Here is a 19,075-nt window from a genome sequence, read left to right on the forward strand (position 1 = left end):
ACCTATCAGGTACGTGGGAACAAGACCAGTTAGCATGGCATAGCATTCCAACAGAAAGGAAATGTTTGCAATTCAATCTCAGGTACAATCAATCATAGGATCAGATCTGCTTCTGCAGACAGACAACAAAACAGTGGTGGCATACATCAACAACGAGGGCGGCACAACATCTGTCACCCTCCTAAACCTATGCCGACAGATACTAGTATTTACCAGTCGAGCCAACATCATGTTTACTGCACAATACTTCCGCAGAAATTACAACTGCGTGGCAGACAGACCCGCAGACAACTCATTCCCGAATGGCATCTCATCAACACCGCAACCACCCCCCTGTTTCAAAGATGGGGTGTTCCCGAGGTGGATTTATTCGCAAGCGAAACAGCACAATATGTCATTGCAACGTATGTGTCACGAGACGTTACAGACAGTGGCGCGCTGTTTCACGACGCCTTCAGCCGAGTGTAGGACTTCAGACTGGCATGGATATTTCCCCTACAAAACAAACTTTCATGAGTCCTAGCGCACCTGAACTCAGCAAAAGGGAAGTACTTACTAGTGGCACCGAGCTGGAAACAATGCTTTTGGGGAGTGGACTTACGAAAAAGGGCGATAGTACCTCCTTATACAATGCCTCACCTACATATGACACTAGTAGGTATGGAGACCAACCGTCCACCTCCCAGGACCCAGGACCTGTCCCTTTAACTATGGATAATTTCGGATGGGGTGGAAATAACATAAAATTGAATGGTGGAAGAAAGGGCACTCCTTACTTCCAGATGGCGGCCTTCGACTCTAAGAACTTACAAACCAGCTTGGAACAAATTGAAGACAATGACATGGGTAACATGAACCTAATGGATCATAGTAGCCCTCAACCAATGGAATTGGCCAGATACCTAGGCTACATGCACAACATGGAGGGTTTGTCGTACAACACCATCCTGGTGCATAAGTCAGCCATAGCCACATTTTGAAAACCGATTATCATTGTAGATATCAGCATCAACGTGGTAGTACAACACAATATGTTACACGCAATTTCGGTACATAAAACGAAACTCGTCAAACCACCGGTTTGGGATCCAGGACGAGTGGTATATCATCTTAGGAAAACAACACCGGTGGAGTACAACCTATTCGAAACCTACCTACTCGGGTGCTTCTCGCATCGGGACGAAGGGCTCATGACCTCACACTACTCAGTAACAGTAGACAATGGATTAGTGGATAAAAGTGACCACATAATTGTATGCCCAATGTTTGGCGCAAATACTGATACGGCCAAGCATCGTCAATCGAAATGAAAGCTAAGCGCTTCCACGTGTCAAAACATCGACCCAGTATTCTGGTTACGGAAACTCGTCTGCATGTCAAACTCTGGAGAGGGGAAGGTGGGGATATTTCGGAATTATTTATATCTTCAAGACGATCACCAAAACCAGCCACCAGGACAGTTATACAGGGCTCGAAATGGAACGGAACGCACCGGAGCGCCGTTCCGGCTTGTGAATTTTGTAAAATTATCGCTCCGTCTCGTGGAAAAATATGTTGACCGTCTAAGCTACATAGGCCATAGAATAGAACACTTATTTTTATAAAATACACATACGAATGTATGTACGCTATGTAAATATCTTCAGAAAATTTGTCGAGCGCTCCGGTTCGTAAACTTTTCCATTTCGAGCGCTGCAGTTATAGGGAATTGGATAAGGTCAGTACTGTTGGAAGCAGGGGTACAAGAACCACCAGGCAGTGTCCGCTCAGTGGTGGCTTCCTTAAACTGTAAATATACCCAATAGATGATATCTTAAAGAGAAGTAACTAGCGTAGTGAGTCGACATTCCACGACAACTACCAGAGAACGATGGTCACACCACCATCAGATGGGGAAAAGAACCCATTAACTTCTCTATTCAACCATATACATTGAAAGTCACGATGGTCTATACCTCGTCAATGAATCATTGTCACATACAGGAATTTGGCATACCAACACCAGGTGATAACAAACAGATATCTCAAGGACTTCAAAGTCAAATTCGAATAATGAAAGGAGTTTTACCTACCAATAAAACTCTTATTATTCATGTTGACTTTGAAGTCCTGGTAACTTCTACCTGGTTCCTTGAGTCATATCATAATGAAGAAAAAGGGATCCCAAACTCCATAGATAAAAAATGGACGCGCGGGTATGACCAGTAAATAAAAACGGAGGAATGACCAACGAAAAGAAAAAGGAAAATAAATTAGTAGAATAATATAACCTCACGCGAAGAAGAAAGAGCAAACCCTATCTCTAGGACTTCAAAGTCAATATGAATAATAAGAGTTTTATTGGTAGGTAAAACTCCTTTCATTAATAATATTATTGTCGTATGTCATCATTTTGTAGTAAAAACAAGTTGGTACTAAATATTCATAATATTATCATTTTCCATAATAATTCAACTGTTCATTAATTAAAATAATAAAAAGTGGGAATATTGTTTTTTAGTTTTAAGCTGCAGTGCTGCCAACCGTACTATATTTATTATAGTATTTGTACCATAATTTTGGTCCGCGTACTATGTACGATATAAAACAGGTATAGTACGCCCAAAATACTATAATTTTAAATATCGGAAAAAAAATATGTAAAAAGTACTAAAATTTCGATATTTCAGTTCGATAGATTGGTACAAAGTATTATAATTTCGCAATATAAGAAGATTTGGAGAACTTGGAAAAACATAAAAAAATCACTTGACTTTGGTTTAAAATGAAATTTCTTCAATTCTTCGGTAGGTAAGTATTTTTTGTCGGAAGAGGTACCTACATAAAAATGGGTCTCGGAGTTTTTCAAATTCTCCGTTATTATTTTTCTGAGAAACAAAAAACCTGTACATTTTCAACAGATGACAACGCGTACTATATTTTTCCCCAAATACTATAATTTTGGAGGCTCTGTAAGGTAAACGTACCAGTAGTTGACCATTTAAGAAAAAAAATCAACAAAAATAACGATTAACGTGTGTAATGGTGATGTGTTAGTTCCTCAATCCGACCACAGATGGCTTCACTTGTCTCAACTTTACAATTTAGAGCAATCCCGTGTCTACGTTTCTTATTTTGGGCATTTTATTGATAGAAGGTCAACTACTGGTACATGGTTAACTACTGGTTCATTTATTTACTATAATTCAACTTTGAAAAGATGGCAACATTGTTAAGCTGTCACTTTTTGAGTTTTGACTTTTGATAATTTAGAAACGCCAAAAGAAAAGATAGACAAAGGCTAGCCGAAGCCCAAAAAAATATCTAGCACACAATAATTGATCTACTTTCTGCGCAAAGACATTGCACGGTGCCTAATCTCTTTGATTCTACGTCAATATTATCGGTGGATTAAAAATCATTAATGAAGTAGCTTGAGGTTCCTAGGTTGGCTTATCTGAAAATTACAGACTTGACATATTGGTACATAAATATTATTGTTTTTATATAGGTAGTTGGGTGTATATGTTACACCGAATGTGCGAAATTAACTATTACATGAAATGGGCAAAATTTTGGCTAATTCATGTAATAGTCAAGCCTGTTGCCTTATTCATGAATTAGGTAAATTTTCTGCTGAGTACATGAATTCGCCAGGGTATGGAATTCTTGAACTGTCAACATGACAGAAGAAAAAGTAAATTTAATACGGATGGTTTTATTAGTTATAATTGGACATAATATAATATTATTATTATTAGGTTACGTTAGGTTTTGTAATTCTGAATTAAATTATTCAACTGAATGTCCATTTTGAGGTTAGCTATCAAGTGTCAACAAACTACCACAAACATTCAACCGACCATTGCACGTTTGATACCCAAGCACGAATCAAATTGCGAAAATACTTTTCAATAAAATTCTTCCGTTATCATATTATAGTTCTAGATTTTTTTGCGCATAGTAAATGGATATGAACGTCATTGTAGTTATTGTATATTATTGTGTACGTATATTATCTATGGTTATTGATTGGTATATTTTTATATTATAATCAATGACATTTGACACATTTGTTTATTTTGATTAGTTGCAAAAAACACCACCGGAGCGCAATCATCTATTTTGACCATTGATAATATAATTCGTCTCTGTTCTGGCAGAACACACTAACTGGAGAATACTAGTTTTGAGTAATTTGACTTTGAAGTTGTTCAAATGTTTGAAATGGTCTATCATGTAAGTTTATTAATTAATCGTAAAAAGGATAACTTTAAAATAAAGACTGTTTATTTATTAAGAAGGTTTCCAGACGGTAAAGTTTGAAATAAGGAACATTTTGGTATAACTAACTCAATATGTAATTTTTTCGAATTAGTGTCTTCTGCCAGAACAGTGACGAATGTACATTTTGACCAATGCATGAGCATTTGATACGTTTAGTTTAGTTGCAAAAAATACCACCGTAGCGCTACTATCTAATCTGTCCAATACATGAACTAGGCAGAAAAATTACTGCCCAATTCACGCACTCTTCAGATATTTTGTCTAATTCATAAATAAGGCAACGGGCTTCATGATTTAGGCAAATTTTGCCCATTTCATGTAATATTCAATTTCGCACATTCAGTGTAACATATATAATAATCTTGGATTTATAAAAATATTTTGTTTTCATTAATTGTTATACAATTAAGTACCTTTATTATATCATACCTACATTGTTTACCTCTCGTTTTGGTAATTTTATAGTAAGTACTCCATATTATCGTCATTGTGATTAAGGTGTTTTGAGACCAAAAACCAAACCAAAACACAATACAACCTACTTATTTTTGGGTTACAGTAGCTTGTGTTAGGTTTTGGTTTGGTGTTTGGTCTCAAAGGACCTCGACCACAAAAACGATATGGAGTGCTATAAAATTACCATTGTTTTTAACTTTTAGGAATAAAATTGACCTTGATGTAGATACATTATGGGTCGCACAGGTCGCATACGGAATCTGAAACAAAATAATCCCAAAGTATCTCCCGTCTCGTTGGATCAGCACTGTGAAATAATATCTCTGAACAAATGGATAACAGAAAACGGTTTCAAAAAGTGTAAAAAAATTTGCCTCGCTGACTTTAATGGCACGGGCCGCGGTGTCAGAGCAATGGAAAATATATGTGCTGGTGATATTCTGCTCGAAGTACCTTTCAATTTAATATTGAATATGCAAACTCTCCAGAGTGACGCTGATTTTAAAAACATATTCTCCCATAAACATAACTACAATAGTAGAAAAATGTTTAGTTGTCAGGAATTATTATCTTTTTACATAACTTACTTAAAAATATATGAAAAGAAGCAAACATTTTGGTCAGATTATATTCGTACTTTACCTAATCAATTTCAGATGCCATACTTTTGTTCCGATGAAGAATCAAAATATTTTGATGAAAGTGTCGGTGATATTGTTAAAAATCAAAAGGCGATAGTTCGAAAATCATATAGCTGTTTTAAAAATATCTTAATAGACTTTTCATCAGGGAACGTTGAACAAAATCATTATATTTGTGATTTAATTTCTAATTTTACACTTGAAGAATACGAGTGGGCTTATTTTACTGTTAATAGTAGATGTGTATACCTTGATCCTAATATAATTCACAATATTCTCAATAATGATTTGATGAAGTCTGATTTGAAATTTTCATTTTCCAATTACTTGAAAGATTCTCCATCGTTAGGTTTGATTCCATATTTAGATATGTTCAATCACTCTATACACGTAAAAACTGACGCAATATTGATTTCTAAATTTAAAAATCTGCAATCTGTACTTAATCGTACATTTCTTGAGACCAATGATTTCTATTTCAGACTGAAAACACTATCGGCAACATCCAAATATGACCAGATTTTTATATATCGTATGGAGAACACTGTAATCTTAAGTTATACACTGAATATGGCTTTTTTTTACCTCAAAATCCACTTACTATTGTTCATTTTTCATTTACAAGCATCTGCAATGATTTACAAATCCAAAAGGATACCTGTCTTACAAAAGAAAAATATCAATATATACTGAAGCATGGGATAAACAGGAATTTATATATGACGCGTACGGGTTTTAACTACAATTTTTTAAGGCTTTTATTCATTCTTATCAATAATCAAAAAAGTATTTGGGACACAAAAATTTACTGCAATAATTACAGTAATACAGAAATCACTCAAATGTCACAAATTTCCAAAACACTTTTACAAACAAAGTTTAATTACATCACAGCAGTATTGAATAAAGCAATTGACTCATCTTTGGTAAATCCTGGTTTTCTCATATATATAGATTTAATGAAAGAATATTTGAATATAATCAATATAGACCTTGAAATAAATGCATAGTACCTACCTATACAAATATATATTTTATTATTTAATATTTTTCTACATCAAATAATTAATAGTCCTCTTCATATCCTTTGCCCCATTACTGAGGATGGTGATCACTGAAATTACAAGCGTTATCAACAATCTCCTTCCATCTAGAGTGAGTCTACTTATAAACCATCTAGGACCCTAAAATTTCATGGATGCTATTTAACTAATTAATAGATATTTGAAAATGATATTTAGATTACAAATATAATGTAGCGATAGTTGAAGAAAACCATAAATCGTCTAAAAATATATTATGAAAGTAAGCATGAGAAAAATGTTACAAATGCTAATGATTTAATTTAGCTGCAATTCATTTCGTATTGCAGTTTCATCTGTAACAAACATACTTTTGTGGTTTGAGATTGATTTTACAGATACAAAATAAGTCTTAGATTAATACTTTGGATGCTGAAGACGCACCCGGCGCGTAATGACCAGGCGGCCGATCGATGTAATTAACATGCATTTTAAAGGTGGTAATTAAAAAAATCATTATCTAGTCAGCAGCGAATGAGTAATGAAACAAAACATTTTTTTAAACCAATCATTTTTCTATTCTTGGTGTTTAAAAATTGACTCATATTTTAAATATGTTTTATTAAAAATATGTTATAATAATAATTAACATGCATACATTGCATGCACCCTATTATAATATGTATGTACCTACTTCCAACGCATTATTGTCAAATTAATAATTTTCGAATGCAAAATCTGAATTTCAGATAGGTTATACAGAGCTAGACTTTTTCTGACTCCACAGAACTAGTTCTATAGCACAGTGCTCCGCAACCGGTGTACCGCGGCACATTGGTGTGCCGCGAGACGATGCTAGGTGTGCCGCGGAGCATTGCTTAAAAAAACACAAATAATTTTGTATATTATACAAATTTGCGTTCATGGCTGGTAAATAAATAAATTAATTTGAGCACCTGCATAAACCTAATAAAACAATGCAAGGTCAGAATGAAAATATATTGACGTGATCTGATAAATTAGAAGGATTTAAGACAAGGATCTCTAGAAATGTACCAAAGGACCTACCAGACTACCAATGAAAACAAGCAATTAATTTTGGACCGTCTCAAAAACATTTAACTTTGATGCAAAAGAAATTTCATCAATTCTTTCATACAACCAATACAACTGGATTCGAAACCCTTTTGCAACCAATGCCAAAAATTCTATAGAAGCACTTATACTATTTTCTGGATTTCGTTCATTAAAACAAGGTCAGGTATCATATTAATTAGTTACTCTATTGCTAATACAAATACATGGGAATATGTACATTTGGTTCTTCGCTGTGTATTATGTATATTTAATTATTTTTCAAATAAGTATGTAATGTAATTTTGGTGCATGTCCCCACAAGGTGGGAGGCTCTAGCCTGGGGCCCAAGCTCAGGGGGGGCGGCGTGGTAGGTCAAGCAGATAAGTGAGATAACACAAATTACAAATTTGCTCTAATAGCAAAAAAAGTCGCCTGCGGTGCTGTTTTACTTCACTGGCGTTAATATTTTAATACATACGATTGTGGGATACAATTTATTATTGTTGTGTCAATATTCGACAAATGATTATTGTTAATTCGACAACTAACCATAATTCAAGTGGATGTATTAATAAATACAAAAAATTGCTAAACATAGAAGCTATACGATTAATTTTACCTCGAACATCATTTGAAAATGCTATTTTAAAGTATCACACTGTCTTTAACCTTAGCAATAGGTAGGGGGGGTGCTGAAGATTCTGGCCTGGGGTCCATGTTTTGGTGTATAAATTGTTTTACATGTGGTGTGCTGCAGAATTCTGGGAAGACCTTTAGTGTGCCGTGGGTGAGAAAAGGTTGCGGAGCACTGCTATAGCATATTGACTTATATAATACAATAGGTAAATATGGACTGCCATTGTAGATTGGAGACTCCATAGACCTGTGTTTCCCAAAGTGTTAGATGCGTACCCCTTGGGGTACGGGAAGAGTTTGGTGGGGGTACCTGCTGCACCGGGCTTTGGCTGCGCCTGGTGCAACAAGCATTAATACAACATCCATGCTAGAAGGTTTATCGCATGCGGAAAAAGAGCAATTATTGTTGGAATTAGCTTCAGATAGATTCTTGAGAAAGAAATATAAGGAGTGTACTTCAATATCATTCTGGTTGCAAATGCAACATATGCATCCAGAGAAAGTCCTGAAATACATCTTGCTTTTTCCATCTGTGAAGTTGCTTTTTCAGCATTTGTAGACATTAAGTCAAAAAAGGGAACAGGCTTTTGGATGTGGAAGCTCAACTCTGATTAAAATTAACAACCAGGGAACCAAATTATGATGATCTGTCTCAACATAATGTCATCCTTCTCATTGATTATAATGAATGTTATTTATAATATAACTTTTATTTATTTTGTTATGAATGAATTTTATTTTTCGTTTATTATTATTTTATTTATGTAATGGAATTAAGGAATAAAAGGAAAAAATAAATATATTTTGATTGCTATTAAAGTATATGGATTTTTTGGACGAGGGGTACTCAGTGTTACGAAAATTATTGAAGGGGTACACAGATTATGTCGAAAGTTTGAGATGGGTAGTTGAAGAGTATGCAGGTGAGTTTATTCATTAAATTATTATAAACAATTGCATGCAATTTTTATGACAATTAATGACATTTTACATAACGCTGCTTCATAACTCACAGTAGTTTATTAATGATGAATCTATCGGAAATATATTATATAACTTTTACTAGGTATGTAGGTACTTATATAAATCGGTGGCCTTCATCAAGCACACCAAAAAACATACTAGGCCATTAGTAAACATATTAATTATTATAACCAGTGAATGCTTGGATAATGACCATTACCGTTTTCAACTTCGCGGGGCGGTTCGTGCGCACTTTCACTATATCGGAAATAATATTTTCCTAGTTCAAATTAGTTTTGATAATGAAGGATTTTGATACATACCTACTAGATTTTTCACTTAATTGGGAAAACATTGACTTTTTTATATAAAACATTTTTTCGGTCGATATAATTTTTCGTTCAATGATTTTCTGTTAAAATATTTAATGCACATCAGATTAAATAAAGCTCTAACAAAAACTCCAGATACAATAATATTGTAAAATTTGTGACCTTGATCCTATTATTCTGATTGTTCGAAGAAATATTATTTCTAACCTAAGCTTATAATGTCTGTATTTTCTTTCTTTTTTTTTTATAAAATAATAATTTATTGTGCCGTAGAAATTAATCTCTTTGTAAAAACGATAGTAAAGTTATAGATTAGACTCTTTTAGCAGATTTTTTTAGCAATAAATATTTAAGCTATTTTAATGGTTGATATTGTATCGTGTTATTGTTGGCTACTTAGTACCATAGACTAAATACGCTGTTAACTAGCAATACTGAGACGATTGTTTTGATCATTATCTATGACATTCATTTCCAACTTTTAACCGTCGTTACTGCCAATTACTGTTTTAAAACTATTTGAAGTAATTCAATAATTAATATCTAAACTGTTTCATATTTCTAAATAAATAGCCATGTGTGAGACTCAACAGCAAACTAAGAATGCAGTTACTCTGCGAGGATCTGCCCAAATAATTTGTGAATATTTAAGTAAGTACCTACTTAAGTATGTTTTCATTTTAGTTCGGTGGTTGGTAACTGATTTTATCGAACTTTATGAGGTATTTCTCCTATAAAGTTTTCCGACATTAAAAGCCTGTTCGGACTGTTCTAGTGATTTGATAAAAAGCCGTGTCTTACAGACAAATTTAGTCGAGTAGTTTAGTAAAATCGCCAGGCCAGTCGATCCATTTTACATAGTAGGTACTTAATATGACTGTAGAAATATATCTTATTATATTGGCGTGATTCGCATATTGCCGAATAATCAACCACAAGTAGGTATTGGTAAATCATTATTTAGTGGCATCATTGTCAATTTGTGGGTGCAATAAAAGAGTTATCCCTATTTCAGGTCTTGTGACTAGTTGTACTCTCTCGCGCGCTGCCACTATCAGTGAACGCAGTGTTGCCAACCGAACTATAATTATAGTACTTGTACTATCATTTTGGTCCGCGTACTATTAAAAAAGTATAGTACGCCAAAAATATGACAATTTTGAAAAATGGAAGTAATTGAATTCGTCGGTTAGCATTTTTCGGTCGTAAGAGGTTTTTAAATATAGAAGGGCATCGGAATTTCTCGAATTCTCCGTTATGTTTATGTGAGAAACAAAAAACTTCCATTTTTAACACGTTGAGATATCCAGGGTTCAGTGGCTAGCTCAGGTGTCGATAGAACCCCGGATTCACAAAAAAAAAATAAACGAAGGATTTTAAATAAAAAAAAGGTCTTTCTTGTTCGTAACGTGGTCTTATATTTTTAATCTCTAGTTTTATATGTTTATTTTCGGGTTTTTACAATTACAGTCATCAGGTCTGTTTGCTTTTAATAAAAGACACTCACTAACTTTTCTCTCGGGGTTCCCTTTTTTGAAATTCCTCCGTTTAATAAAATTATATTTAAATTTTTACTTATATATTTTATTTAGTCTTAAAATTATCTCTTTCATCTATCATCATTTATACTTTAAAATTTATCTTAATTACACCTCCGCCCAGTAAGTGATTTTCACGCACCGGACGAAGGCCTTTACCTATGAATAAAATATTTACGTAGTTGAGCAAGGAATCAGATTAGATGTTTTATGAAGCCATTTCTAGAGGTTAGGTTTACATTTCGGCTTATAATTATTAAATGATTCTTTCACACCGGGAGAAGCCCGCCTGTAACAGGGATGTGTCAACGTCCTATAATTTTTGCCGAAATGCTATAAATTCTTGGACCGCGTACTATAATTCGATGACAAAAAGATAGCAACACTAATAGAATTCACCAATGGGGTCTGACAGCTGACCACGGCGTACAACTAGTCACAACCGCCCCTATTTCTTTGCTAGCAAACAATATCACTACAATAATTGAGCCCATATCCGGAAAACGAGCGTTATCACGATAACGTTGTTTTTTCGTAAATCAATTTAAATTACGCGGCATACACCTATGCATGCACTCACCAAATATTACTTTGATATTTAAACAATAGATGGCAGTAGACAGTCCAAACTAACTACGCGTTCTTCTTCTTCTTTGCCCATATCCGCCCCTTAACTGGAGCATATGGACACCACGCGGCGCCTCCAAGAATCCCTGTCGCTCGCCAGTCTTCTTGCTTCGTTCCAGGTCAAACCAGCATCCCGTAGCTCCGCCGTATACACTCTGTAGATTGTATTTAGCGGCCTTCCAGGACGCCGGAATCCGGTCGGCTTGAAGAACAGGCAAGCCAGGTTAAAGTTCTCTTCTGGCATCCGCAGCACGTGGCCGAGCCAGGTCCAACGTCGCCTGTAGTTGCACGCTGTTTATCCGTATATCATAATATATATGCCGTACATGACATACAGTCAAACCAACTTATCTGAATAATAGTAAAAAATGGAACTACTAAAACCCATATGGACGCCATATTGAATACACCATTCCAATGTCAGATTCTGTTCAGTTGCGAGCCTTGATTAGGTAGTTTTCGACTGTGGTTCCCCCATCAATTCTTCAGATAAGTTTGTGGCACCGTACACACAATTCGTGCTTATGGACGTTCGCGGCATTTCCATTTATTATTGCGATAAATATTTTTTTACTCTTCCGAGTATATAATATGAATCTATTTGTTCTAAAAAAGACGTGTCATTGATGAAACTAATTATTACGTCAAAAACGAATAATGGTCAAAATTATAAAACTTTTATAGGAAAGATTATCAAAAAATATACTTTGATGTATGTGGGTAAGTGCTGTCAGAAGTTGTGCAATACATTTTTTTCAGCCGTTGAACAAAATAATTTATTTTCCAAGTTTTGGGAAATAAAATCCGACAGGATGCAAAGTAAATGGAAGACATTTTTGTCTTGTTTGCCTTTTGTGAAGCCAAGAAAGTGCTGATTGATTAAAAAATATATTGGAATTTATCCCAATAAATGTTGGAAATGGACCTTCTGATGAAGACATCACTTCAAGTGACTCGCTTAAAAACTTAGGGTATAGGATTTTACCATCAAAATCAGAGTTGTACGATTATTTTATGTTATACGAAAAAACAGCGTTAAATTTGTAACTGTATATTTTATTATAAACATGGTGGTTTATCCAATGACATATTAAATGGACAACTCACTTCATACCGGCACGCACGAGAAATTGTGCATGAAAGTCATTCACAGATGTATAGGTAGATGTCACGTGACCATATCGTCACCGTTTTAGCAAAACCATCTATGTGTCACTTTTATCAAAAATGACTTTTAAATACCAAGTCATTCCTTATTTTTTTCTCTATAGGCCAGTAAAATGATCTATGTGTTGGGTAAACTCGCTCCGAAGTTATTTCAAAAAATAAAAAACAGCTATGTGTAAGGTTCAAAAACCACGGTTCACAAAAACAACTATGTGTATATTATAGTAACATATAAGTAAGGTGGTATTTTGATATCGAGAGTGTAATGTTTTTTTACAGTTTGGCTACACATACTTTGTTTCTATGTTATATGCTATGCATTATGGTCTTGCACGACGGTTTGAAAGATGCTTTCTCAAAAAGAGAGACAGGAAATATTCAATAATTTCTGGAAGATGCCTACATGGTCAATAGGGTATAGGCGAGAATTAATTTAAAAGTTGGATAAACAACTACAAACGTCTCGATGACAGTGGCCAATTGAAAGCAACAATGACAGGTAATAAGATTCTGACTGAAGATAAATAATTGGTAGTGCAACCAAAAATCAAAACGGAGAGATTTGTGAAAAAATGTTACATTATGGTTGGATCTAATTCCAAAGTTCCCAGCCATTATTGCAGAGAAAATACCTCCAGGGTGTATGTGGAATCGTGTTTCCGATCCAAAATACAAATGCATGATGAATATAAAAAATGGTCTCTGGAAAATGGTCATAAAGCAGCAGAATATACTCCAGTATATTTACCACTAAAAATCAGTATCCACCAACCACGTAAAGATCAGTGTGCCATCACTGCCATCTGCTGTAGTTATAAAATGAAGAATGTTTCAGAAATGAAATACAATAGCCACATTATTAAAAAAAAAAAGATGCTAGAAGACCAAAAATGAAATGAAGGTGAGTACCAGAAGTATTACTGGACGGTTAGTAATCACAATGGATCTACAAAGTGTGCTGCTATGTCCAAAACACAGGCACAAATGTATTATAAACAAAAGCTGCAACTACACAATTTCACCATATACATTCTTAATAATGTATCTTCTAATGAATTTGTCTCATCTCATCGAAAGCAGGACAATACAATGAAATAATTCTAATATCGGATGGGTGTGGATATCAAAACCGAAATAAATTATTCGCTACTGCTCTAAGTTATATCTTTAGAGAGAAAAAACATCGAGATTCAACAGCTTTTTCTGGAAAAAGGCCACACATAGAGGCCGATAGTGCACATGCCACCTAAGAAAAGTATTTTAAGCCTCCAATATATTCACCATCTGATTATATAGCACGTATGCGGCTAGCAATACCAAAACAACCTTATAAAATTAATGCCATTGATTTTAAATTTTTAAGAATTATGGATAAGATTAAATCTGGATTAAGTTCAATCAGACCAGGAAAACGAATCGGAGATCCTGTTGTATATGATATTAAAATGTTACAGTATCTACCAGATGGAACAATCTTTTACAAACTCAACTTTATCAGTGCAACCGTTTGACTGCCTTTGTAATATATATAATGAATCATTGCCAATATCGCAGTCGAAATACATACATCTTCAGGAATTAAAAAGTGTAATAGAGAAAGATCACCACTATTTCTACGATAACCTAACATTTAAACCTGCTAATAGAAAGTAAACGAACTTATAAATATAATATCATCTCACTATTGCATTAATAATTAATAAAATGATATTGCAATTTATCACTAACGCACTATGTAGGTATATTTCAACTATTATTTATGTAACAGTTTTTCATGAATTTATTATTATTCACATTTTGATGAATAAATTAAACTATGTGTATTTACAAAACGGTCAAAACAACTTATGTGACATCACAAACTGTATTTTTATTATTTTTGTATTAAAAATAAAAGATTTTTGTAAACAAAATAATAATCTTAGACCATTTTCTGATTATAATAAAGCATTCTTCATAATTTTAATGTTTAAATGTAACATTATTTTTTTATTCAGTTTTATCCTTCTCCTGCACAATTTGAGAAAGTGCACATAGATGGTTTTGCTAAAACGGTGACGATATGACGTATCCATTTCCATTATGCGATACAAGCTTCGAGAATTTATAGTAATATAACCTTTATTGTAATGGCGTATTAGTGTCATGACTCATTGCGTTAGAAAAAGATTCTCGGTTACTTACGACTTCTCGGAGATTAGACGCAAGTGAGCCCAGCGTATCACAGGCGACTGTCCAATGGTTTCTGTCATTCAATTGCATTGAATATACATTCATCAATATCTTAAAATGGCATTTTATAAATAATAAATATTACTAACACATGAAAAGTGATATCGCATCTTTCTTGGAGTGTTTAGTAGATTTTTTTTACAATTTTTAACTAGGCACATTGGCATTTTGTAACACAATAATAACGGTGGAGTCGAAACCTGACAGTCAGAAATTTTGTATGGGCAGACCCAGCGGTGTCGCCAGACCGCTTGCAAGCAGAATGTTCATTTGAGCGTAGGATACCGATATTAAAATATGAATTTCGCCATCCGGCAGACCCGACACAAAGTGAGTGTCATTTTATTTTCTAGATGCTTCGTGCATATTAATGTCATTGGGTTTATCCAATAAAGTTTTTTTGTTTAATTCTCAATTACTCCAACTACTTTTATTCATCAGAATTAAATATTTTTGATAACGGGTATCTCCACAATAACCAACTGAAATGTTTAACTGCCAATATCTCTGAACGCTGTTTTCAGGATAACGCTCGTTTTCCGTATATGTGCTCAATTGTAACGCAGCGAACACATTACTATCACGTCACGCTGAGATACAAATAGAAACTTTGTGATAGAGATAGTGAATCTCTATCTTAGTGTGACAGCACGTGACATGTTGGTAATGTGTTCGGGCCATAAACCTTTTTTACGCTTTTTTTATGTTGCCACTGTATATCAATTTATTTATAGGTACCATTTTTATACATGTATGTGTATATCTATATAATATATTTTTCTTACAGAATTTGGTGTGAATTCCATTCTCTTTCAACGAGGTCTCTATCCGCCGGAAACTTTCAAACAACAGCAGCAATATGGTACCACACTACTAATATCCGATGATCCGGAAATAAAAACCTTTCTAAATCATCTCCTCTCACAAAGTGAAGGTATTACAATCCTTATTACTTTTTATATGTTATCCATGGCCCCCCACATACTGAAGCGGGCCCCGTTCTTATCGCTAAGGTTAAAAGTAGTGTGATTTGTCGAACATCGACATTCAATAATCAAAGATTGCATCCCACAACTACATATTTTAAAATGTTATCACACTAATTTGATGTCAAATAGCGCCGCATTGATACATGTTTATCTCACTTATCTGGTCGACCAGTCATGCCAGGCCCTCCTCTGAGCTCGGGCTAGAGCCCTGTTAGCCTCCCCTCACGGGGGTCTTTGGAGTATTTGGACATCCATAATTCGCCCTAATCTAATTCTCTTTAGATAGGTAGGTAATCGTTCTCTTATATTTCCCAAACCCACAAAATACTGTGACAGATTTTACCGGTGTAACTAAGCCTTTGACAAAAATAATTAGAGATAGCCTACTTACATATTTTTTAAAGAAATTATTGATAAATTATTATAAAACATAAGACCAGAGACCGACAACTATAACTTGAGTCTCAGTGCTGGCGAGTATTGTAAATATTTTGCAAGCTATTCTACAAACCACCACACCTCAAGTTATTGTTGTTGATATCTACAGATATCATCAGTATGTTAGTCGACATATTAGGGCAATTCTATTTTGGGAACTAAATATCCGTACGCTCTTTCACATAAATCTCAATGTCACCATTTCTGTCATGTAACATTGCACACTATGGAGAATATCTGCATACACCGCTATGACATTGAAGTAGCCGTGTGTAAAATCTCGGTGAACCCATAAGTACCTGGTTGAAATGACTAAAATTAACATTTTCAAATGATTCCGTGTTAAGAATGATCTAAAATCCTCCGCAGTGACCAAAATGTATACCGTCCAATCTTAACCTTTGTATTTTAAATTTAAAGTTATCACCGTTTCTTTTTCATTATTTTTGTGCTGGCACAAAGTAATATTCATTCAAATGCTCTTTTTACTGTGCATAGAGTATTTAATTCATATGTGTGTAATTTTAACATCACTGTCGAAAACGAGTAGGATCTTGTGATTCTTTACCTAATATCATATATTTACAGAATATTGCAATAATTTATGTATTATCAATTTAATTTTGAAGTGAATCAGAAAATAAAATAGCTGTATAGTTAAATATTATTACAATGTATGTATGTAGTAGTACCCATAAAAAACAGACAGTTTGAGCTTTTATTTTCTCAAGGTGTCTGAAACTTTTTATATTTTGTTTGGGGTGGCTTATAAAATAACCTCTGAATCTTTTATAGGCAAACATATATTTAAAAAGTACTTTCGAAAGAATCATATTGTTATATTTTATTCATAAAATGTTTGTTAGGTATGAAAAATAATATCTTGAAAAATTGATTTTTTAGTGTTTCACTCAATTTCCTTTTATTTATGATTATGAAAGAAAAAAAAACAATGTAAGCAAAAATAAACTTTCAAAATACTTGTTTTATTGATAGCTCATATGAAGACCTTGTTTTTATTTTAATCAATTGAAATCAGGTCGTGCATTGTTTCGTAAACTCTCTTGGAACCGTAGCAGAACCTCATTGAACCTCGTTGGGAACCACTGTGTTAGAGTATCATTTCAGATGTAATAATTTTTTTATTCATCATCATAATCATCATTAGGAGTGTGACAACCCCGGTTGGGTCTTTGCTTCTTCCACCAATTATTCCTATTCAAAGCATCCGCCTTACTATTCGGTAGGTACTCCTGTGGGTCTATTCTATACTAATCGACCGCCAAAGTGATAAAGTGATAAATAGTATTAAACTTATGGTAGCTTTGTATCAAAGTATTAGCACTTATTGTAACAATTACAATAAGTGCTAATATTTTGATACAAACCTACCCTAAGTTTGATAATATTTATCACTTTAGTGGTCGATAAGTATAAAATAGACCCACTGGAGTACCTACAGCAGTCATCGGTAACTCCATCTAGCCAGTGAATTATGGCCTGCTTACTATTTTACACGCTGCCCAATTCGATTTGCTCTACATTACTCTGTTTGCCAGTTCACTATGACGTGTACTATACATTCATATGCTGCGCATGACTAAGCTAACACAGTCTCCCAATTTTAATTGATGCAACTGGACTGCAATCTAGAGCTCAACATTAATAGCAGTAATAAATCATTATATTTTTATATTATCTATAATTCGTGTGACATGATAGTTATATTTGAATGTGTAACTAGTTGACGATAGGCACATCGTTTGTTGTTTAACCTAACCATATGATGTTTACTATTTCAGATTGGCTTGTAAATCAAAAAGTAAGAAAGTTGTCTTTAATAATTAAAAATGTGCAATCAGAAGAAGTGATGGAATGTTGGGACTTCAATTTGGAATATGATGAAGGCGACGCTGCCCTGACCGCTGAGAACAAAGAATTAACAGGAAAGAAGGAATTGAAAAAAATCCAACAAGAGATTCGCGAGGTTATGATCCAGATAGCGGCCACGGTGACTTATCTCCCACTTTTAGACTGTAGATGCTCATTCGACATTCTCATGCATGTAGTAAATGATTGCCAAATTCCAGATAAATGGACTGAAGCGATGCCAGTTGTCATATCTAATTCCCAAAATCTTAAACTGAAATCGTTTTCGACTAGTGTGCACAAAATGGAAACAGTTGTCAATTTCAAACTCGATTGATTAATTTATTGTGATGTCCATGACTATTTCAACTCTGTTTTTTAATTAATATTATTACCCAATGTATTATGACTTATTTAATGAACCCATGTGATTATTATGTGTAAGTTATAATGTCCTATTATTACTTGTAAATGTCTTAACTAATATTATAAAATTAATTAACCTGAATCTTGATAATATTACCATTATTTTTAGCTTGTCTTAACCCCTAATAATTTGTGTTATTTTCCTATTCATGATACAAGCGGCGATTAAATCATTGATAATTTACGAAAAATTGTTTTTTATTATTATTAAATTTTCATCTTAAAATCCAATGAAAATATTATATTTGATATTTTGCCACACTGGAATTATTTGAAATACGGCAATGCTGCTGAGTTATAAATAACCTCACTTTTTTTACAGAAGAGGCAGCGAATGAAAGACGATTTGCTGTCGAAAATTTTCTTTAATAGAATTACCTTATTTTAAAACTACTA

At 33.9% G+C, this 19,075-nt stretch overlaps 2 protein-coding genes across 2 annotated transcripts; both read left to right on the forward strand.

The window, feature by feature from the left end:
• Window positions 1–3,228: 3,228 nt before the first annotated feature.
• LOC147068213 (SET domain-containing protein 4) lies at window positions 3,229–6,380 on the forward strand. Its single transcript, XM_085952449.1, has 2 exons — window positions 3,229–3,462; window positions 4,926–6,380. The coding sequence occupies exon 2, from the start codon at window positions 4,956–4,958 to the stop codon at window positions 6,054–6,056; it is 1,101 nt and encodes a 366-aa protein (XP_085808575.1). The 5' UTR covers window positions 3,229–3,462; window positions 4,926–4,955; the 3' UTR covers window positions 6,057–6,380.
• A 3,480-nt stretch (window positions 6,381–9,860) lies between these two features.
• Window positions 9,861–18,865, forward strand: mad2 (mitotic arrest deficient 2). The gene is made up of 3 exons (XM_085952451.1): window positions 9,861–10,044; window positions 15,745–15,891; window positions 18,187–18,865. The coding sequence occupies exons 1-3, from the start codon at window positions 9,969–9,971 to the stop codon at window positions 18,588–18,590; spliced, it is 627 nt and encodes a 208-aa protein (XP_085808577.1). The 5' UTR covers window positions 9,861–9,968; the 3' UTR covers window positions 18,591–18,865.
• The last annotated feature ends 210 nt before the right edge of the window (window positions 18,866–19,075 follow it).

This window comes from Rhyacophila brunnea, unplaced genomic scaffold, assembly GCF_057557595.1.
Source record: "Rhyacophila brunnea isolate RB1 unplaced genomic scaffold, BYU_Rbru_1.0 scaffold_3, whole genome shotgun sequence".
Taxonomy (NCBI): Eukaryota; Metazoa; Arthropoda; class Insecta; order Trichoptera; family Rhyacophilidae; genus Rhyacophila; species Rhyacophila brunnea.

Excerpts from the sequence above, each read along its gene's own strand:
- LOC147068213 (XM_085952449.1), top strand. The coding sequence starts at position 4,956 with ATGGGTCGCACAGGTCGCATACGGAATCTGAAACAAAATAATCCCAAA.
- mad2 (XM_085952451.1), top strand. The coding sequence starts at position 9,969 with ATGTGTGAGACTCAACAGCAAACTAAGAATGCAGTTACTCTGCGAGGA. Across the intron at positions 10,045-15,744 it reads AATAATTTGTGAATATTTAA|AATTTGGTGTGAATTCCATT; the intron begins GTAAGTACCTAC and ends TTTTTCTTACAG. Across the intron at positions 15,892-18,186 it reads TCTCCTCTCACAAAGTGAAG|ATTGGCTTGTAAATCAAAAA; the intron begins GTATTACAATCC and ends TTACTATTTCAG.